General features: G+C 38.4%; 1 protein-coding gene and 1 long non-coding RNA gene across 2 annotated transcripts in view; one reads left to right on the top strand and one right to left on the bottom strand.

Annotated features, from left to right (window-relative positions):
* LOC111328174 (importin subunit beta-1) overlaps positions 1–21,927 on the top strand; it is a 22,928-nt gene extending 1,001 nt beyond the window's left edge. The window contains exons 5-26 of the mRNA XM_088745879.1: positions 988–1,137; positions 2,498–2,574; positions 4,714–4,789; positions 5,764–5,823; positions 6,119–6,208; positions 6,635–6,745; positions 7,411–7,512; positions 8,325–8,496; positions 8,908–8,960; positions 9,773–9,964; positions 10,590–10,720; positions 11,028–11,103; positions 12,474–12,545; positions 13,213–13,275; positions 13,657–13,810; positions 14,313–14,395; positions 15,937–16,044; positions 16,441–16,584; positions 17,438–17,555; positions 18,148–18,259; positions 19,829–19,985; positions 21,203–21,927. Coding sequence (XP_088602005.1) covers positions 988–1,137; positions 2,498–2,574; positions 4,714–4,789; positions 5,764–5,823; positions 6,119–6,208; positions 6,635–6,745; positions 7,411–7,512; positions 8,325–8,496; positions 8,908–8,960; positions 9,773–9,964; positions 10,590–10,720; positions 11,028–11,103; positions 12,474–12,545; positions 13,213–13,275; positions 13,657–13,810; positions 14,313–14,395; positions 15,937–16,044; positions 16,441–16,584; positions 17,438–17,555; positions 18,148–18,259; positions 19,829–19,985; positions 21,203–21,208 — 2,307 coding nt within the window. The 3' untranslated portion in view covers positions 21,209–21,927. The remainder of the gene's footprint in view (positions 1–987; positions 1,138–2,497; positions 2,575–4,713; positions 4,790–5,763; positions 5,824–6,118; positions 6,209–6,634; positions 6,746–7,410; positions 7,513–8,324; positions 8,497–8,907; positions 8,961–9,772; positions 9,965–10,589; positions 10,721–11,027; positions 11,104–12,473; positions 12,546–13,212; positions 13,276–13,656; positions 13,811–14,312; positions 14,396–15,936; positions 16,045–16,440; positions 16,585–17,437; positions 17,556–18,147; positions 18,260–19,828; positions 19,986–21,202) is intronic.
* On the bottom strand, positions 17,106–19,834 carry LOC148716581 (uncharacterized). Its single transcript, XR_015995609.1, has 2 exons — positions 18,994–19,834; positions 17,106–18,562 (listed from the first exon to the last, which is right to left on the bottom strand). It is a non-coding gene; the product is annotated as an uncharacterized LOC148716581 (long non-coding RNA).
* Positions 21,928–22,232: the final 305 nt, after the last annotated feature.

Here is a 22,232-nt window from a genome sequence, read left to right as displayed (position 1 = left end):
TGACGTTCTTGACAACCCAAACTCCTCTTTCAAGGTGGAAATTTTGGAGATGTCCTTCTTAAATATTTTCACTTTGTTTAACTTTTGTTGTAGTAACGAGATGATATTGATCTCAGGATTTAGATAGTATCACCACTGTGAATGATTTTCATCTGTCTAAGTTGAATATGTTACATTAATTATTGCTTAAGGAAATTATCATAATGTTTTTGTTGTAATGAAATGGCGGTTCACTTTTCAAAGCATGAGAATTTTAAGCTGCATACTAGTTTAGCAAGGCTCATTCATGTATAATACAAAATTAAATTTCTAAGTAAATACCTCTGTTCACTCTGGTAATCCAATGCTATAATCACAACTTGACTGGAATGTGATCTTTCATTGGTAAAGAGTCTAAATGATGTTGTCCAGCATGGTCAATATACTTGTTTTGTGTAGTGGGGGAGGGGGGGGGAGGAACTGGGGTATTTTTTTTTAGATATGATGTAACAGGTAATTGTTCAGGCAAAAATGGATTTGACTGGACAACTAGACTGGCATCAGATGGGATATTATTCAGAGCAGTATGTTACCATTCAAGAGAATTAGTAATTTATTCTTTGAGTATGGGTCATGAAATGTTAAAAGGAGCTGGCAACGGAATGCTTCAAGGAGGGTTAAGGATGAAGAGTTGCAGGGTTTACAAATGGCAAACTTTTGATTTTAATGTTGCATTATGCAAGAAGCTAAAACTAAGACAGATGGTTGTCTCTTAGTACAAAGTGGTTTGAACCCAACTCAAACCTTCTGCTGAATTGTACCAAAATGACTTCCCTTGAATTTTCATGAAAAATTTATTGCAATTTACCAATGGGTCATTGTTCTTGTTGTTTATCATTAATTTTTGAGAGCAGTTCAGGGTAAACAGAATGAAATTATTTATTAAAATTTAAACCAAACTTGTAATATTCCACTGTTCTAATTCATGTTTAATTTCATTATACACAGTGTATAGCAGCCATTGCTTGTGCTGAAATTCCTCAGAGACAGTGGCAAGATTTGATAGCAATTCTATATCAACTTATAATAGATACAACCAATACAGAGAAAGTCAGGGAACATGCTCTGGAAACACTGGGTTATATTTGCCAAGATATTGTAAGTAACTGTTCTCTCTACTCAGTTTAAATTCTCTCAATGGAACACTTTTATAAAGCAGACAAACTGTCTGGAACTGGATTTGGGCTCTTGTGGTTTGGTTAAGATACAAAGTTGGTATAGCTTAAAGGTGAAAGTTGAAATGAGTGCCAGTGAGCATTAATAAGGAAGCTCTAACTGCATCATTTGATGAATTAGTGATGTACTGCTTTTAAGATGTTTCAATTTGAAAATCCTGTGATTGAAATGAGCCTCAAATTATTATATTAATTGTTTCTTTTAGACCAATGTTTTTCTACTTAGATAATTATTTAAGTCTTTGCAAAAATACTGGTAAATATCAGGGCTTGACACTAATTACTTCTCAACTTACTAGCCAAGTGGGTATGACAACTTACCATATTTATTCACGTATAAGGCGCACCATTTTTTACGAGAAAATATGCTTGTTTGATCAAAATCTGCTCAAAACTTGGGGTGCATCTTCTATCCAAGTATTTTCGCGCAACAAAATCTTAAGATCAATATTTTAGCAGAACTTAGCTACAAAGACATGAAAAGAACACTAATTGCTGGTCATTAACTTTTTTAGATCTGGTGGTTCTAAAACGAACTAGGGTGGCTCTGAAAAGAGCCATTGTGGTGGTTTTAAAAGAACCGTTTCCTATACGGCATCCGTCAAATGACCACAAAACTAATACCATACGAGCAGGGCTTTTTGGTCTGAGATGCATATAATCCAACCCTTTATTCCTACGAATTAAATAGGAATACTGCTTTAGAACACTGATCTACTTCATAAGGTCAACAACCAAAGTAAACATTTACTGCAAAAGCAAACAAATGGAAATTTGCATACGTTCTTAACAGCATGTGCTTGGTAACATGATATCCATGACAACAAAACAATCGCTCGAACCACATTTCAAATTCCTAGAATCATGTTTGAGTTGCTCACTCGAATAGTTCCGTCTCTGAATAAACAATGTGGAGATAAAACCTACCTTTTTCGTCCATCCAGCCTTTTTGTGAACTCTCAACCTTTTGTTGCATCCTACAACCGAGTATTTTCACAAAACTTTCCATTTGGGAACTTGGCTTGACTAAATTGCCAAGTTTGGGGTGCATCTTATAACTGAGTGTGTCTTATAAGTGAATAAATACGGTAGATGTTACAACAATTTCAGTCTGTTTACTAGCCAAACTGGCTAGTGGAAATCGAAAACCACTAGTCAAAACTGAATTTCTTCTAGTCTGTGGCTAGTTGGCTATTATTAATGTCAAGCCCTTTATATAAGTTAATGATTATTACTAATTATTGATGCAAATTTGGCTATTTCTGTTTTCTGTTTTGCAATAGGAACCGGAGCATTTAGTTGATCAGGGACACACTATCTTAACAGCAATTGTCACAGGGATGAAAAAGGAAGAGCCAAAGTGAGTTGTGCCATTCTTGAATAAGTTTGTGCCTGTAATTTTTGGGTTTATTAAATATTCATGTATTCAAGATATGCAATAATCCACCCAAGACATAATTACAAGGTTGGAATGTGGTAAAGGGTAACTACCAGGTAGATTCTGTCTTTCCTCATGTCAAATCTCTATTGAGATTGTTAGCCTTACACTGGGCCAGCATTTTGTCAGAAAGTACCATGAGCTCAGGATATGGAGACTATATAAAAGTTATTATTACTATTAAAGTGTTTGAGAAAAAGGGTGAATTTGGAGACACACTACCACCAGTGACTCATTCAATAAAAGAACTTTACTTATGGCATGATGCACCTCCCTTTAGTTAAAGTTATAGAATGATTCTTCATCTTGGAAAGATGAAAGGCCAAGTTAACATTAACAAAAGCCTTTCTTCCCTGCATTGCAGATCCAAAGGGCAAGGTTTGATATCCAATTGGGATTAAGTTAGGGCTGTGGTCTAGAAGCGCCCGGTGGCCCCTGGCGCCTTACTTTTGCTCTTGGACTACTCAGAAATCTTAGTTTTTTTCATAAAAAGCATATTCTGGGCACCGTGGATTTCACAGTTTTAGAGCACTGGGCTCCCTTCAATATTTCTTAGAGCACAGCCTTGTTAAGTGCTCCTCGGATAAGACTACCAAAGTACAGTCAGGGCTCAACACTAACTTTTCAAGTTAAGGTGGCTCGTACCGGTTTTCATCTTTTTGATGGTTTGTAACTTTGAAAGAATACAACAGAAAGATTAACCAAGGCCAGTTGAACACTTTTACAGGGTTGCATTATATAATAATTGGTTATCCAAAAATAGGTGTCATTTCATCACTAGCAGTTTCCATGGCAACGCTTTCATAGGCGTGTTAAGATGCATTTTTTAGCTTGTAGCTTAAATAATTCGAAAACTAACCCATTGACCCCGTGATTTTTTTCAGTGATTGCTTTGGGCACTTGAAAAGGAAAATGCACAAAGATTTTTAAAAAATTATACGGAGCGGAATTTCAGAAAATCTAGAAAAAATGCAATTTTCACACATTGCAAATTTCCTTCCGTAGAATTGTCTAGTTTTTTTTCTGATGATTCCTTTCAACGTCATTATCATATTGGAACAATAAAAAGAAGGGGTCACTGACTTGTTTTCATCCAATAGCTTTGGTGAGTTAAGCAGTTTCCACGCGCGTTCCCGCGCATTTAAAAATCTGGATTCTATAAGATCGACATTTGCTCATGATCTGTTTTAGCTACTGCTGACAATTGCGTGTGCTTGTGTGAGCACCTACGATCTGATGTTTACAGACGTTTACTGCTAAGAAAATCATTAACAGCCGTCAAAGACAGCCTCCCAGGCTCATCTTAAAAATCCTACACATGATTTCTGGCCATATCATATTATTTTCCTTGAAGTTTCAAAGTCTTCTTCAACTTCAGGTAGATTATCCTTCACTTGAGTTCTTCTTTTTTCGCCATTGCAGGATTTCATATCGGTTGAATATTTCTTTTAAATGTGAAGTGAAGCAACCTTTACTTCTCCGAAAATAGTCTTCTTTATTTTAGTTTCTATCTCCTGCATTCACAGTGGCCGCTCAACACATCAAATACAAGCTCTTAGGTAAACTTCTCACATACGTAGAAAAAAATCCTCACACCACCATCTTTGTTTTAAATTTTCGTCTTTTAATCTCGCGCTTCTTTCGCACATTTCTCTCGCACGTGATGCAAGAGTTATCTGTTCCCCGCACGAGGAAACTAGTACGAGCCACCTTAATAGCCAAGTGGCCAGAGACAACTGTGGGGTTATGACAATTTCAGTTTGTTTACTAGCCAAACTAGCTAGTGGAAATCGAAAACCACCAGCCAAAACTAAATTTCTACTAGTCTGTGGCTAGTTGGCTACTGTTAGTGTCGAACCCTAACAGTGCCTCTCTGAATCTTGATTTAGCATTCAATCCACAAAATATGAGAAGGAAAAAAACATTATGGGCCATAGTGATAACTTTTACTATAAAATAGAGGAAGTTATCATGTCAGTTACAGTTTTGAAGGTCACTGTTCAACAAATACTCTGGTGTTATATTGATTTGTTTGTTTTTGCATTTCGTTTATTTTTACAGTATGCATATCAGGATTGCAGCTACAAATGCCTTGCTCAATTCTCTTGAATTTACAAAACAGAATTTTGAAAGAGTGGTATGATTTATAGTTATTGTTTTTTTTTGTAACTATTTACAAACAGTTGATGCCATAATATCACTTTATTACACGACTCGGGCAGTCAGAGGGCCAATAACTAAAATCAACCAATCAAAATGCTCTATTGCCAGTCAATATTCTCTCAGTATTGGACTGGGCACTGTCCCGAATGGTCTTGAATGATACTGCACTTGTGTCCCTTTGAACTTCAGTTGTATAATAAATCTCTTATTAACCAAGCTTGCTCGGGACCGTACTGGAAGAATATCAGCCCTTGGTCTTTTTTGTAGGGACCGAGCGCAGCGAGGTCCATACTGTCAAGACCTTGGGCAAATATTCTCCCAGTACAGCCCTCGCGCTTGGTTAATAAGATATATTTATCATAGGACCTGCCCGGCCCAACTCTTGCAATCCTATAGAAAACCATAGTGAAAGGGGAGGTGTGTTACCTAGCGGATCACTCTGATGTGCATGCTTGAAGTCATGCTCGTTGGACTTTTCAGTCAGTCCTGCTTGCAACGTTTTTTATTCTATTAGCTCCTATTTAATGCAAAAGGTCCTTGAATTTGAGAGCCAAGGTCCTTGAAAATGACCTAAAAAGTCCTTGAAAATCCTTGAATTGGGTTTCAGAAAAAGTGCAAGAACCCTGTACATAGCATTGTATAAAAACCTTTAAACAAGTTGCCCATACTGGATTTCTATGAGGTCTGCTGGTGGAAAATGTTTTCCTGGATTTGTTTGAAATTTGTGCAAAAAGTGACAACTAATTTTATAGGCAAACATTTGCAAATTTCCTTATTTTTTTTAAATATAATTAATTAATAGCCAGTGGTTTTCTGACAAAACTATTAAATATGCAGTTTGTATTTTAACATAATTTTAGCTGAGCTTCAGAACTTAGTATATGTATGTTTATTTCTTTAAATTGAAATATGAAAATTATGCAGTCAAGTAATATCTTTCTCTTCTAGTCTGAACGAAACTACATTATGCAAGTTGTTTGTGAAGCAACTCAAACCGGTGAAATTCAAGTGAGTACCAAGGATTTTTCCACTGCAAAAGCCCACACACACACACGCATGCACACACACACACACACACGCACACACAAACACACACACAAAACAATGATACACTGTGTGTGTGTGTGTGTGTGCGTGCGTGCGTGCGTGTGTGTGTCAACTTTGGTCATCTGCAATCTACACCATTATTGTTTGGAAGAGCTTTAAATGAAAAGCCATTTTCTATAATGAGCTGCTTGTTCCTTGCCTATCCTCACTGCCACTTGTTACTTAATAGTTGTTTCTTGTTTCATTTTGTTGATAGCTAAAAGTTGCAGCATTGCAGAATATTGTTAAAATAGTGTCACTCTATTACCAACACATGGAGGAGTACATGGGCACAGCACTATTTCCAGTAAGTTTTAACTAGACCTGTGTTTGTCCTGTTGTGAATAAGTTAAGGTGATACAACTGAGATTTGGGCCAGAAATTGTAAGCAACTCCATGGTTACCTGCTAAATTGAGATCAGAGGTAGATGTGGTGTGGTTAGCTTGGTCTTAAGTTTAGCAGAAAGCCAGTGCATTGAATGCCATCCAATTATGCATCCAGTGCCAACCTCTTGATTTTTAAAACCTTTACCCTCTGAAAACTTGAAAAGACAGCCAACAGTTTTGGAAAAAGTTCATCCTTTTCTTTTTTGTTTCTCAAATTTTTTATTTTTTCTTTACAAGCAAGTCAGGTACATAAAATGCAACACCCTGATGCAACAACATGTTGTTGGTCTACCTAAGGCTGCTTAGAAGTTACATATGTACCAACCAATTTTTTTTTTCCACCCAGATTTCCCTCGATGCAATCAAGTCAGATTGTGATGAGATAGCCCTCCAAGGAATTGAGTTTTGGTCTTCAATATGTGATGAAGAAATGGACTTAGAAATTGAAGCTGTTGAGGTGAGGATTGTTTTATTTATTGAACTCTTAACCCTTTAATTTCTAGTATCTGATTGTTGATTCTCCCCTTTAGCTACTACACATTTTCTAGTAAATTAGTTACAAGAATTTGGTGTCAGATCAAGATAACTTCTACCTGATAGATTTTAGTATTCTCGTTGCCTATTTTTGTGGATAATGTGTGGATATGATGGGAAAAATAACAAGTTACATGTTGATCATTTCTGGGAGTTGTAGGGTTAAATATAACTTATGGCTAGATTAGGTCTGTTTACGACCCAGTGGCCCATCAGGCCGGCACTTTACTCTGGTTTCTGTAGCATGAAGCAACTAGGAGTATTTCTACTCCCCCCTGGATGGGATGCTAGTCCATCGCAGGGTTACCCCCCAGCATTAAATTTGCCGGTACCCATTTAAACACCTGGGTGAAGAGAGGCACTGTGAGAGTAAAGTGTCTTGCCTGAGAACACAACATGTTGTCCCCGGCCGGGGCTCCAACCTGGACCACTCGATCTGGAGTCAAGTGCACCAACCATGAGGCCACTGCGCCTCCACTAGATTAGGAAATGAATGGTTTTATCTCTTTTTTTTTTTTCCTCAGGGCAATTTTCTTTTTGCTTTAGTCTCTATATATGTACTTAAAGTGCAAAATGGATTTTTTTAAGGCCAGAGAAAATAACAAGGAACCAGAACAGACAAGCAAGCATTATGCGAAAGGAGCATTGCAATATATTGCACCGCTGTTGACAGAATGTTTAACTAAGCAGGTCAGTAGGGAACTTGAACCCTATCTTTGAGCTGCCTGGCTTGAAATTTCAGCCAGCACAGGGCTCAACACTAACGGTAGCCCTCTAGCCAAAAACAAACTGAAATTGTTGTAACATCTAAGTTGTCACTAGCCACTTGGCTAGTAAGTTGAAAAGTTAGTGTCAAGCCCTGCAGCAGTTTAATTTCATAGCTGGAGCAGGGCATAAAATTAAATTTTTTTTCCGGTAGCCACTTTGCTCATAAATGAAATTATTTTGAAGTGGTAGCCAATTCCAGAAAGTTGGTGGCCATTATGACACACACACACAAAAAATTTTTTACCCTGTCACTGTACTAGGTAGATTTTCATATCATAGTGATACAGTCATACAAACATCAAAAATGAGCCTGCTACATTTGCACGAACTACAAAGAGGACACTACAATGGATCATATACAACGTTATAGGTTACCTAAATCCAAGATTGCGTCTAGTGATGATAGATTTACGTTCGACATCGTACATGTGCTACATTTTGGAAACGAGCGTAACGAGGAACTTTGCTGCAGATTTATCTTTACAAATCTTCAAAAATCACTAGATCTCTAGGTAAGGTGCGATTAGAAATTCTAGTTGCCAATTTGGCGACTAATTTTCAGGATTTGGTCACCAAAGTGAAAAATTTAGTCGCATTTGCACCTGTATTTTGTGCAATTTTACGCCCTGTGGAGATTCAAGTGTCATGCTTGATTGATGTCAAAATGTAATATCTCTTTGTCCAGTGGAAAACTTAAGGTAAAGATTGAACACTTTTTTTAATTTTGAAATCAGGAAGAATTTGATGATGATGATGACTGGAACCCAAACAAAGCAGCAGGAGTGTGTTTGATGCTGCTGGCACAGTGCTGTGAAGACAATATAATAAATCATGTTTCTGCATTTATTGAGACCAATATCATAAAAGAAGACTGGAAACTAAGAGATGCAGCAGTCATGGCATTTGGTGAGTTCCAGTGTCTATGTCTTGCAAAAACATGAAAGGACAGTGGAGAGAAAAGCAATGAACAACCTTCTGATAGACTGCCACATTCTCCTTCTAAATTGTCTTGTGTTTCATTGGGGAATTTAATAATGCTTTAATAGCCACTCAGGGCACTTCTTGCACTTCCTCATCATGGAAGTCATCAGATTGATTTTTTTTTTTTTCGGTTAAATATTTATTTCAATGATGATGCAACAGAATGAAGGTATTTTCAACCAACGAAGCTTTGATTTGTACGTCATGATTTCACCATGTGATTGTAGCAAAAAATGTGAATAAGATTTGTAATTAGCTAGAAGCAAAGTGGATTTCAAATTTTAGCCTGAAGACTCCTGAAACCAAAAATGTCTCAATGCTGTTTCTTTGTTTCAGGTTCAATTCTTGAAGGACCTGATCCACAGGCTCTACAGCCATATGCAGACAAGGTAAGATGGACATACTGTGAGTAAATGCTTCTTGCTCCCAGAGTTCAAGAACTGTCAACTGATTTATTCTTGCTGATTACTTTAAACCTGTATAATGGACTAAGTGGGAAAAGATTAGCTGCTCACAGTCTTGAATCTACAACACAGTGTAGAAAGTTTGGGAAGGACACTTTTTCCAAGGGAACGACTTAGTGGCCTTTTTTTTTGATAGGTTTAGATGACATTGGAAGGGCAGGGGGGAACCAGCCATCCAAAGGTAGCCAGTCAGGTGGCTTAGATTGTAACAGACCATTAATTAAGATCAAGCAAGTTTGAAGGAAAAACTGCGCCAAAAGAGAAAAACAAGCTGCAAGAAACAAACCAAGCTGAAAAGATTGATCAGTATATTTATTACTCTGTCAATCAACTGATTTGCAAGTCATCAAAAATGAGTCCAAAGTAAACATTCTCAGCCAAAAATTATTAACACAATAAACTTGGAATTTGTTGCCACATACTCTGAGGAAACCAAAATATGGCACCAGCATTTAATAATCCCAATTTAAAGGAATTGTGGCTGCAAAGCATTCAAGTAACCCCATCCTTGTGCTTAGAATTATCCTGAACTTCTCAATCTGGTATTAACCAGACCACTAAATGTTTTGTGGGGCTTATAGTGGGTAAATGGAATTAGTGTGGAGCAAATCAACAAAACAATAACCCCCCCCCCCTCCCACATCACTAACATTTGTTAGGATTGTCAATTTTTTTTCATTTCCAGTGTATGTTATATAGGTTTTGGTTTGATCATGTGCCACTGATCTTTATCATAGGCATTACCAACACTATTGCATTTGATGAGAGACCAGTCTGTTGTAGTACGTGATTCTGTGGCATGGACACTTGGCCGGATTTGTGAAATTTTGCCACAAGTTGTCATTGGGGGGAAGTTTCTCGAACCTTTGGTTGAAAGTCTTCTTGAGTCTTTAAAGGCAGAGCCCAGAGTTGCTGCTAATGTTTGCTGGGTGAGTTGCTTACACCTTCTTGTGAGCAAGAATTGTTAACTTGTCAGTAGTTCATGATACCAGTTACCTGTCTTCTTTGTACCTTATGGTACAATGGGCCTTGTCTGGAAAATGATTAGCTAAACTCTTTCACTTGTCAATTTTTGCATCATGTCAAAATTTACTATGTTCTACCTTTTCTATTCTTATGGAAGGCCACACCATATTTAAAAAAAGAGTGTACCAAAGTAACAATTTGTTAGAGATGTTTTTTCTTAACTTGGTTTTGTGCTGGTTGAAAGAGCTCACTAGATGGTGAATCAAACCAACAAAAATTTGTTTTTCTTTGTTGAACACAGAAATACCCAACAAATTGTAGGAGATGTTAATTTCCCACACACTAGATTACTGTGTGATGGATGCCCTCCCCTGGGGTGGGATGGGTGGGAAGGTGAGATCGATAGACTGAAGCGGCTGCCCGAGGCGCCTGATATGCTGACGTCTGTTCTCAACCTTACGCTGCACCCGTAATTCAGCCTCTGGGCTGCAAGTGGTCAGATATAAACTATATTCATATTAAATCCAAAACAATTGATCACAGTAGAGCACAACCTAGTTCTCTTTGTACGTTTGTTTGTTTTTATAGGCATTTAACTCCCTAGGGGAAGCAGCATATGAAGCTGCACCAGTCCCTGAAGAGGAAGAGGAACCACAGTCATATGCCCTGTCACCCTGGTTTGGAAAAATAGTCGAGAAACTTCTAGAAGTCACAGACAGGTATGAACCCTTGGATTATTAATCTGCATTTCTTGTTATGTCAGCGACATTTTTCTTTGCCCTGTGTATGAAAGGGATGATTCCCTCTGAATGTAGGAGCTGCTCGCACATTGGAAATAAAAGTTTAGTAGAGACTGGCAAGCTTATTAGTTAAAGATCAATTTTGATGAATGTTTCTGCTTCAGAAGTTGTAGGAGCCTGTTGACATCTTCATGTTGAGAGAACAGCAATGGTTCCCACTTAGTGTCAACTTGTGGTTTTAAATTTTAACTTAATCAAACCACATGAAAAATTTGCTAACTTTTAGAGGAGATGCTAATACCGGTAACCTAAGAAGTTCTGCTTATGAAGCTGTGATGGAGTTGATAAAAAATAGTGCAAAGGTAAGTAGTGGTTGAAGAAATAAGTTATGGTAAGCTAGATAACCTGCCAAAAAGGACTTCTAATGTTGTCATCACCACTTTGCTTAAAATGGAAGTGAATGATTGGGGTTAACATGGGTTTCCTCACCAGAATATCACTTGCAGAACATGCAAAACGTGTCCTTTCATTCACAACACTGATAAAATATGGGGACCCAAACGATCCATTAAGATCACTGATCACTTCACGTGCACCTCCACCAATGTAATCTTTTGCATAACTTGCACTTATTGCAAAAAGATATACATCGGTGAAACAGGCAGAAGACTAGGTGACCGATTCCGAGTACACCTTCGCGATGTGGAAAAGAATGACAAGGACACATCGAAACCAGTCGCTAGACACTTTAATTTACCTAATCATTCTAAGCAACATATGGCAATCTGTGGTCTTTCCTTACATTTAGGTAGCACGGAAAGCCGTAAAACTCTTGAACAAAAGCTCATCTTTCAAACCGGCAGTCTAAATCACACAGGGATCAATGAAAACTTTTCATTCCACTAATTTATTCATGTTTTTCTCGTTGCCATGTTCCCACCAATAACGTAGCTCCATTTTCTGCCTTTAAAAGCACACACAACCCACAATTCCTCTATTCGCTCCGACAAAGGGCTAACGCTCGAAACGTCAGCTTTTGTGATCGTTACGGTGGCCAATTTACCATTTCAATTTTGTTGATATATCCAAATTATTTCGTTACCCCCACCGACACAGCCCCAAACAGGTTCTTTAGAAACTATCAGCCTTTATTCATCAGAATATCACTTAACTTTGTTTTATTCTTATCTAGCAAAATTCAACTGCTGTCTTGCTGAAGTGGTGGGTGGATATCTGGTTTAATTAACCAGGGCTTCCACACTCTTCAGCAAGCCTTCAGAATGAATACTGCTCCCATGGCTGGTAATACCTACAACCCAGACATGAACCTCCATTCCAGGCTGAGAGAGTGTCCAAGCTGACAATAGGTTCACTTTTGATATAAGGGCTCATGACTCTGGCCTTCCATACAACTTTATTCACAACTTCAGCAGTTTTCTCCAAGAACAGGATATAGCCAGAGCTTGACATTATCTTGTCAACTTACTAGCCAAGTGGCTTGTGACAACTTAGATGTTATAACAGTTTCAGTTTGTTTACTAGTCAAACTGGCTGGTAGAAATCGAAAACCAGTAGCCAAAACTGAATTTCTACTAGTCTGTGGCTAGTTGGCAACCATTAGTGTTGAGCCCTGGCTCCAGTAAGTGAGTTATTTTTTACAGCCGTGAAGTGTTTCTGGTAGAAAAAGAAGGGATGTACCAAGTTTTTAATATGTATTTGTATGTTCTCACAGGATTGTTATGATGTTGTACAAGGAACTACACTGGTGATTCTGGAAAGACTAAACAGATTATTGGAAATGGAGGTGAGACTAACAATATTTGATGTCAGTATAGCTTGAGATATTTAAAACTGTTTCTTCATCATTTCATCTTTCCTTTGACTCAACCTTGCTCTGTGTAACTTTTTCTGACCAATCACAAGGCATTTAAATCTAACACCACTGATGTCATATTTTAAATTACTGACTTGAACATTATAAAGATATTATCATAACTATATCTTGTTACTATGTTGGCTTATGAGCCTTTGTGGTCTGTGGTTTGACACCGACATGGTAGCCATCTTATCGTTGTGAACTATAGGCTGGGAAGTTAAAAGTTGATTAAAAACTAACTTTCAGGTCAGTCTACTCATTTACTTATATCATAACTGCAAAATACAAGGTTTGTGGCATGGGTCCTGGAAAAAGACTACAATGTCTAGATAGTCTTGGAAATTGCTTCAATCAAGCAATAAAGTTTTCAGAATTTTTTATAAGAAATGTGTGTACACTGCAAGGAGGAGAATTGAATTTGAAGTCTTGGGAATAAAAGGGTCAAATATCAAATTTGGAGTCCTGAAAAATCAATCTGAGCGGGGAAAAGCCCGGGAAAAGTCCTTGAAATTTGTTTCTGAAAAAGGGTACGAACCCTGAAAATATGATTGAAATAAATTGTGTATGTTGGTAATGTGGTCATCGTTCTTTGTAGAAAAATGTAGCAGACAGAGCTCAGTACCATGACTTGCAGTCTCTGTTATGTGCAACACTACAGGTGAACAGTTTTTCCTTTGATACCCTTTATTGTTACAGTGCATTATTTTAGTCTAACATAATTTCAACATTCTACTCTAACAATGCTTGGCAATACCTTCAAATATTAAATGACTGGCTGTGGAAACTGGGGGACAGGATGAAGAAAATCCTGGTTACCAGGCAAGATGGGCATGTCATTCAAGCTGGTTGACATGCTTCAGAACTTTTGGGGAACAGCTTATCTGTCAACAAAAATGCTTTCCGAACATTCTTTTAAAGCAGTTGGAGCCAATGGAACTACATATTAGGAACCCTTCTGGTTGATAATTGGCCAGCTAAGCACCTGTGCCAAATTCTAATTCTTTTTATTAGTTCCTTAATGTGATTATTTCCCTGACAGAGTGTATTAAGAAAGGTGAATCCACAAGATGCACTACAGATTGCCCCACTGATGATGCAAGCACTGCTTCAAATGCTCAGTCCTGGTTCAGGAGTGAAGATTGTGGGTGGGGTGCAGGAAGATGCTCTGATGGCCATTGGTACTCTAGTGGAAGGTATGTTAACAAATAATAAAATGAATCATCAAACTTGTAACACAGTTACTGGTTTGAATGCAGGAGAAGCACTCGTGCACCCATGCGGTCACTATGAATTCCTCTGATAACTCTGACTTGAGTTCTGATACAACTTTAACTTAATTGAATGTTTTTCAGCTCTTTTCATCTTTCTAAGTGGCCTGGCAAAAGTGCCCCTAAAATAATTTTTTTTTTTGATAAATTTAATAAACATTGCAGTTATTTGTTTAATTTAAATTGTACTTATAGCGTTGTTAGTAATAGTATCGTGTTAATAAAGCAGTATTGTAACGTAATGTACTATTGTAGGTAATTTATCATTGTGATGTAGTGTAATAATGTAATTTCTTTCATATCTGTTAAGTAATTCTTGATATTTAATTTAAAAAAAAAAAAAAGGGCTGGCTTGAACACAGGAGTAGCAGTCACCTGTGTGGTGTGGTAGTCTGATCATCCATATCAAATCTTGTCTCTTTTTTAGTTCTTGGGATGAATTTTGACCCTTACATGGAATCTTTCAAGCCTTATTTAATAGAAGCACTGAGAGAGCGAGTTGAATACCAGGTGATTTATCCTTGTAGAGAGCTAGACATAAAGGCAATTTTGTAACCTCACTGTGGCACTTGTGTAACCCAAAGTGGCACTCGTGTAACCTACAGTGGCACTTCTGTAACTTTAATGGCAATTATGTAACTTATGGCACTATTGTAACCTGGCACTCAGGTAACTTTTGTGGCACTCGTGTAACTTTTGTGGCACTCTTGCAACTTTTGTGGCACTCGTGTAACTTTGTGGCACTCCTGTAACTTTGTGGCACTTGTGTAACTTTGTGGCACTCCTGTAACTTTGTGGCACTCCTGTAACTTTGTGGCACTCCTGTAACTTTGTGGCACTCGTGTAACTTTGTGGCACTCGTGTAACTTTGTGGCACTCGTGTAACTTTGTGGCACTCGTGTAACTTTGTGGCACTTGTGTAACTTTGTGGCACTCGTGTAACTTTGTGGCACTCGTGTAACTTTGTGGCACTCGTGTAACTTTGTGGCACTCGTGTAACTTTGTGGCACTCGTGTAACTTTGTGGCACTCGTGTAACTTTTTGGCACTCGTGTAACTTGTGGCACTCATGTAACTTTTGTGGCACTTGTGTAACTTTTGTGGCACTTCAGTAACGCCATATTTCTGAATAGTGTGTTTTCAGTGAAATAACGTTTGAAACACTCTCCTAAATATATAATTCAGAGGAAAGGAACTGCATTGTTCCCGCCTTACTTTAATAACTGAGTTATTATCATTGAGTGGTAAATTCCAGTGAAGCAATGCCGAATTTAACACAGTCGATCGATCAGCGTCAATGTAGTTTTGTTCAGCTATTGTTTTTCTAGCATTCAAGATGCCGTTTAGCATTAACTTTACTTAGCTCACGTTAATGTTAACTTAAGGACCAAGCTAAGTTAAAGAATGTCTTCTTCTTCTGTATGACCATTGTCCTTTAAAATGGATTATTTTGGTCTCCAAGCAAGGCTTAAAAGTCTGCAATGTGCAGAGTCAGCAGCCATGCGAAGAGGTGATACTTAATCAGCCAAACGGGTAAATGAATCAATGTACTGCACTTGTATTGTACTTGCAAGGGAGCAATATTGAAAGTGTAGTGGAATAAAAGCTTTGTATAAACGCGGCATTACATTACTGGTAATAATGTTTTTAAATCTCTTAAGAACCAGGCGCGTAGCGTGGTCATTTTTTCAAGTACGCACAAGTACATATGATCTAGAAACCTAAGTAAACTGAGCGTAAAAATCAATTGCTAAAAATTTCAAAATTTTCTGGTCACTTGAAGTACGCACGTGCGTATATGCGTATAGGACGCTACGCGCCTGAGAACACCAATTTGTTTATTAACCTTAACACACATCTGTGAGATGTGACAATTAAAGCTCAAATATTGTAAGAAATAGACAACTTTTTTGAGAGACATTTTTTTGGCATGCTTATGCCATCTTCAATCAATGAGTAACAGAACGTGAGTAATTATACAACAGACAAGTAGATGAATAAGTAGTTTCTCTGTCACTGTAATAATGTTTTCCATCCATCTTTCTATAATAGGTTTGTGTTGCCGCTGTTGGACTAGTTGGAGACATTGCTAGAGCACTGGGAGAAAAAATAATGAACGTCAGTGACCTTTTCATGCAGATTTTAATGGAGAACCTGGCGGTGAGTATTTTCACTCTATCGTCAGGATTCATGCCCCTCGCATGATGGGTTTTTCTGTTTTTGATTTTGTTTTTTTTTTTTTTTGGTTCCACGCTTATCTGTAGCTGTTGATACCAGCATGCTTTTCTTTTCATGCTGTTATCCAGAAACTAAATTTATGTGTAAGTAAATTTGGACGGGGGAGCGGGAAAGGGGGTGAGAACAACGTTGTTTACTTACACTTGTTTTAAATTTGTACGATGCGCGACACCTCTTCTTTGAGGTACTCTTTGTGGTGCTCTTCATTTGCATTGTTTTGGTTTTGTTTTTTCGCAGTTACAGCGCACGTACATGCGTTGACGTTCGATTGCTGTGTTTGTTCTTTCTAGTAAGGAGTTTCATTTTGCATTTTAACAGGACGCAAATGTCCATCGCAGCGTCAAACCTCATATTCTCTCGGTGTTTGGTGATGTTGCTTTAGCCATCGGGCCCAGTTTCTCTCCCTACTTTGATGTTGTCATAGCAACTCTGAATCAAGCATCTGTTACGATTGTGGACAAAGTAAGTTATTTAAAGTTGGATGGATTAAAAAAAATAGATTTCAATGCATACAAACGTTCTGAAAGTACTAAAATGAGTTGTGAAGCTTAGAGAGAAAAAACAAACGATACTGGTGACCTCAACATTTTTGTGACAACCTATACGCCCATGAACGATCTTTAACGGACTTCTGTTCAGGGTCTAAGAGCCTGTGTAGGGGAACTTCAATCAATCAAGGTCAAGTTTGTTGAGAATCAGGATGGTAGGTTTCGGGGGGGGGGGGGAGAGGACGTGGTACGGGAGGGCAGAAGGCAGGAAAGGAGGAGGGGAGAGTTCACCTTCGACCACCATAGCCCGGGCTTGATTCATTGAAATAGGCGTTACGAGTGGGCTGATTCTGTTGTTGATTGCCACTCTTTCTTCAAGGGTATTCCTTCAGTTTCTCCAATGTTTCTCTCCGCTGAAACCTTCGCTCCATTTCAGTTCGATTTGTAACCAGGAAACGAAGATACAAAATGTTGGCTGGCGAATCACAACATAACTTATATCTGATTTGTTTATTTAAGGGTAAAAACGTCATATAGAAAACAAATCGTTATCCAGTTGATATGCAACTGGATACCGATTCTCCACAAAACAAACAGCTGCAGAACAGAATAATCTTTTGACGCCGACTGATGCCGTTGTCCACTTGGCTACACTTCCAGGATAGAAGGAAGTGTAGCCAAGTGGAGAGAAGACAACCTTCCAGGAAGCTTGAAGTTCCTGGGAGGTTGTCCTCCCCCAACTTGATATCAGGTTTTTATTTGATCTGCTGTATTGAACAATTTCTCTTACAAGATAGTTACCCCAAATCTTTCGGTCTGAATTTCAGGCGGATTATGACATGGTGGACTACTTAAATGAGCTCAGGGAAGGATGTTTAGAAGCTTACACTGGCATTATACAAGGACTAAAAGGCTCTACTGACGGACCCAGTCCCACACCTGGTCGTAAGTATAGTGAAGCTCCTTAACATCTCTCTTTCCCGAATTTCTTACCGTCAGAGTTTGTTCTAGAGCGCAGCTTTGCAGGATTTCCGTAATTGGAAAAGAAATACCGCCTAAAACTTACGATTTAGCGTGAAATGGGGTGCAAAAAATTGTGCTCAAGGCTAAGCACTACGTATTTTAAAGTCGTGTTCGTTTTATTAAATAATGTGTTCGAAAACATAATTGACAACAAGATTTGTACGAGCGCTGCTATGTAGCTTCTTCGTTTTCTCACTGAATATACTCTACAAGTACTTTGAAACCTTCTGTAGTGCCCCCTTAATTGGGTCCCCTTTATTTGGTCATTTATAGGGTCCCCTGTATTGGGTTCCCTTTATTGGGTCCCCATTTTTGAAATAGGGCTCCGTAAAATTAAAGAAGGGGGCGACCTGAGCCCTTTTTGGCCAGTTTCTTTAAAAGAAACCTTTTACTATGGAACCCTAAATGGTACCCAGTGAAGCAATTATTCTAATGTCATTCATTCTTGCTGTTAGTTGTAATTCGAATCATCTTCAATCCGTCAGTCTTATTGCGGTTGTGATTTTTAAATTAGTTCTGGATGTAATTCAGCCTCACCTTCTGCATATCATCAACTTCATTGAGGTCATAGCAACAGACGTGGATCATACGGAAAGCAATGTGTCCAGTGCTTGTGGTCTTGTTGGGTAGGTGGTCATTGTATGAGGACATTGTATGAGGACATTGTATTCGTTACGGTGGCCAATTTACCATTTCAACTTTGTTGATATATCCAAATTATTTCGTTACTCCCACCGACGCAGCCCCAAACAGTTTCTTTCGAATCTATCAGCCTTTATTCATTGAATGAGGAGTTTGTGAGCCGCTCAGGTAAACCGAGTGATGTGGCTTTGAATCATTGATCCAGATCTTTTTCATCCCATGGTAATGCCTTCAACACTTTAACTCTAAGAGTGACTAGCTTCAAATTTCTCCTTTGCATTATCACCCTGAAATAAAATGTAAACTAAAGGTCATGAGAATAAAGGAAACGATCACCAATTTGAGAAGCTCCTGATTGTCAAACAAACTCTCCTTGTCACAACCGTAGAAAATGTAAAGAGAACAGTGTGGAGAATGTGGATATTAATGTTACTTTTCAAGTTCGTCATTTGCAAACCGTGTTATTTGTATGTCGGGAGCTGCGTCGGTGGGGGGACAAGGTAATTTGGTTTTATCAAATGAGTTCATAATGAAAATTGGCCTTAGTAAAGAGTTAAAAGCCGACGTTTTGAGCGTTAGCCCTTCGTCTTTCGCTCTGATGAAGGGCTAACGCTCGAAACGTCAGCTTTTTAACTCTTTACGGTGGCCAATTTACAATTTTAAGTTAGTTGAGAAAACCAGATTACCTTATTTGTATGTCCTCTACTATCCTTGTTACCTTTTGGTTTATTCTTTCTCCTTTGGGGTCTGTCTGCTTTCAAAAGCTTACATAAATGCTTCATTCCAGTTAATGGCGACCTTTTCACAACTCACAACTCTGCGTCTCTTGTAATCACTGGGTACCCCAACACATTCCAAGTCAGCGTGACATACCGGTGAAATGTGATGGAAATTCTACTGACAAAGAGCCCGTCATAAGCTAGGCTGCCAGTACTTAGCCTTATCCCCCTGAAAATTCCACTGGTATCTATTTTATATTATAACATAACCAAAGTATAGCGAGCATTGTGATTGGCCAATTCAGTGTCCGCCATTTTGCCATTGGTGTACTCTGCTGACGCGAGCATGTTTTTTTTTCTGGCCACGTGAGATTTGTTAAGAAAAAAACGGAACACTTTTGTTACAATGTATCAATGTTATGGTACAAAACAAATGGTTAACACGACGGTGTACGCCACTGAGTTCTGGATGCACGCGGGAGGTTGCTAAGCACTCAAGAAGCAAGAGAAGCTCTCGGCTATCTTCTCGCGCGACTTACGCTTCTTTCGTGCTTAGTAACCTCCCGCGTGCATCTATAACTAAGCAATGTGCGTGTGGTGTTTACTATTTGTTAACTCCTCTGGGCCTAAGTGGAGACTGAAGAGGCACTGAGATAGAAGTGTATTCCCCATGATCCCGGCTTGCGTTCGAAGTGGGACCTTTTAATCGGGACTGCAGCGCACCAACCATTTGGCGACTGCGCGTCGATTAGGACGCCTTAAAAAAGTTTGTTCCTAGAGACTGAATCATGCTATCTATGCATTTTACTCATTTTAATGATTTTGTTTTCGTAGAGATATTTGCTCAGCATTCGGGGCCCAAGTTCATGTCCTGCTCGAAAAGCAAGCCATCAACGAGCTGTTACAAGAAGGGCGACGATCAAAGACACACAAAACCAAACAAGTCGCTACATGGGCAACTAAGGAACTGCGTAAGCTCAAACAACAGCAGGTCAGTTAGCTGTAAGTCAGCAGTTCTCTCCCTAATACACAAACGCGTTGAATCCGTTTTAAGTCTTGAAGTATGGTTAAATACAAATTTTGTATCCGATAGATACGTCTCGGTATTTGTTCAAACTCAGTTCCGTACGGTATAGTAAAATATTGCTAATCTTTTATTTAAGGGTGATCTTGGATCTTGCTTTGGTGCGCTTGGACTTATGATATACGAGAGTCTATAGAAGAGTCAGACTTTTCTTGCTGTTACCGTAGAATGTTATGTTCTTTCAACATTAAGGCTGTTTCGTTTGTTGTTGTTGTTGTTGTTATTATTATTATTATTATTATTATTATTATTATTATTATATTTTATCTTCTTCTTTAAAGGTCAAGTAAACGTATTATTATTATTATTAAACGAAGCGTGTACCGTCAGTTTTTCTTAGATTTTTATTAAACAGTTTAATCTATTTTATCATAATTTTTTAAAAATATTTTTAGTCATTATAATGATAAAGGTTTATTATTATTATTATTATTATTATTATTATTATTATTATCATTATTATTATTATTAGCGTCTGAGACAGATGTATAATCGGAGTCTTAGTCGAAGTCGAAGGGGTAGTCATGCTCGACGTTACTGGGGAGCTGGAAGATACCAAGAGTCAGATAGGTTCATTTCCTTCTGATTCCGCAGATGGCTCCGACACTCACGACCATGTGAAAACTAAATAGTCTGAGCGCAGGCAGACCATACTATATATTCGTGGTTAATAATTGTAGACATAAGACGAACAAATTACCGAATCACTTTTGGCCTCCGGCCCATGAAGGCGAAAAAATATCACAAATGAGTCGATTTACTCTTTATGTATGTCAATTGAGACATTCTGGCCGAGATGTAATTTAGATATGCAATTTTCAGAGATTTTTCGTAACTCTCATAGATCTTGTTTGTCTCAAGTCAACAATTATTAACCACGAACACATAGTGTGATCTGCTTGTGGTCTGAGTCGCAAACACAGGCAGGAGAACCAACCAATCATGAGTTATCAGACCATCCGTCGGCTTACGACTCAAAGAATTCAGTTTTCACTTGTCTCACGCGACAGAGACAAAAGCGACATCTGTGCTTTGCTTCTGATTCCGCGTCCATACTCCCCCGTCTCTAACTATTCTCTTACAATTTATTTCACTTTTCTGACCATTAGTTCCTTCTCTTGTAGAATTGATCACGTGACGGCGACCACAGAGAGAGCGTGCGAGAGTGCGTGAGTTTGAAGCGCCAAAGATGTCGAGAGCGTGCGTGCCTGACATGCGTGGTGAGCGAGTGCGTTACCCCTACCCCCCAATAGCAAAGCACCTGGACAAGGACCAATTGACAGCCAACTTCAAAATCACGTGACAGAAGACGACTACCTCGTAAACGTGCAAGGTTACGGTTGTTAGCGGCGAAAAAATAAAAAACCTATGGATCCCGTTCCGACCATCTCAGATTCTGTGTTTGTCGTGACTTCAAAAGTGTACGAACACATATCTTTGTTCCCGCACAGAAATAATTTAGAGAGGACGCGAACTTGTTGACTTTCACGAAGCCCAGACGTCTTCGAGGTGCATGGAACAAAATAATGTCTTTCTCTAAAGTAGCTAAAAGAGACGAATCACCCTTCCCCCAAGAACAGATTATTATTCTTCCTAATGTACAATTCTGCACCGATACAGGCGTGCCCCATAGACTCTTCTAACCTCCAAGTGTTTGAAAATGAATGGTATTTTTGTCAAAAAGTAGAAGAAATTAAACGATTTACGAGACGAATTTAATGTACAGTGAATATTGTGCTGAAAGATATGGCATTAAAAACGCTACACAAATTGGCTGTAGAACTAAGTACTTTTCAGTTGAGACTGAAATTCTATGTAGCTGAATTAAAATTAAAAGCAGTTTTCGATACTTGTGTTTTGTTTGTCTTTTTCAACAAAAGAAGAACAGTAGTTCCTGTATCATATAACCCTAGATTAAACAAGGTCTTAAGCTAGATTAAACTCTGCTGTTTGCCTTGTTGGGAAATTATGTATCCCATGGCTTTAGTTAACACATTTTCAAAGCGGACTTTTCGAGCGAGTACTTTTTCAACTAATGAACCAATCAGAGCTTCAATATTAATCTTCAGTAAAAATCCAGATCAGTGTATATCAACTTTACAGCCCACAATGTAAACTACTGGGTTACCAGTAATTGTGTTAGCTATGAAAGTT

The sequence above is a fragment of the Stylophora pistillata genome, chromosome 14, assembly GCF_964205215.1.
Source record: "Stylophora pistillata chromosome 14, jaStyPist1.2, whole genome shotgun sequence".
Lineage (NCBI taxonomy): Eukaryota > Metazoa > Cnidaria > Anthozoa > Scleractinia > Pocilloporidae > Stylophora > Stylophora pistillata.
Note: the sequence above shows the minus strand (reverse complement) of the source record. Positions and strands in the feature narration are given on the sequence as shown.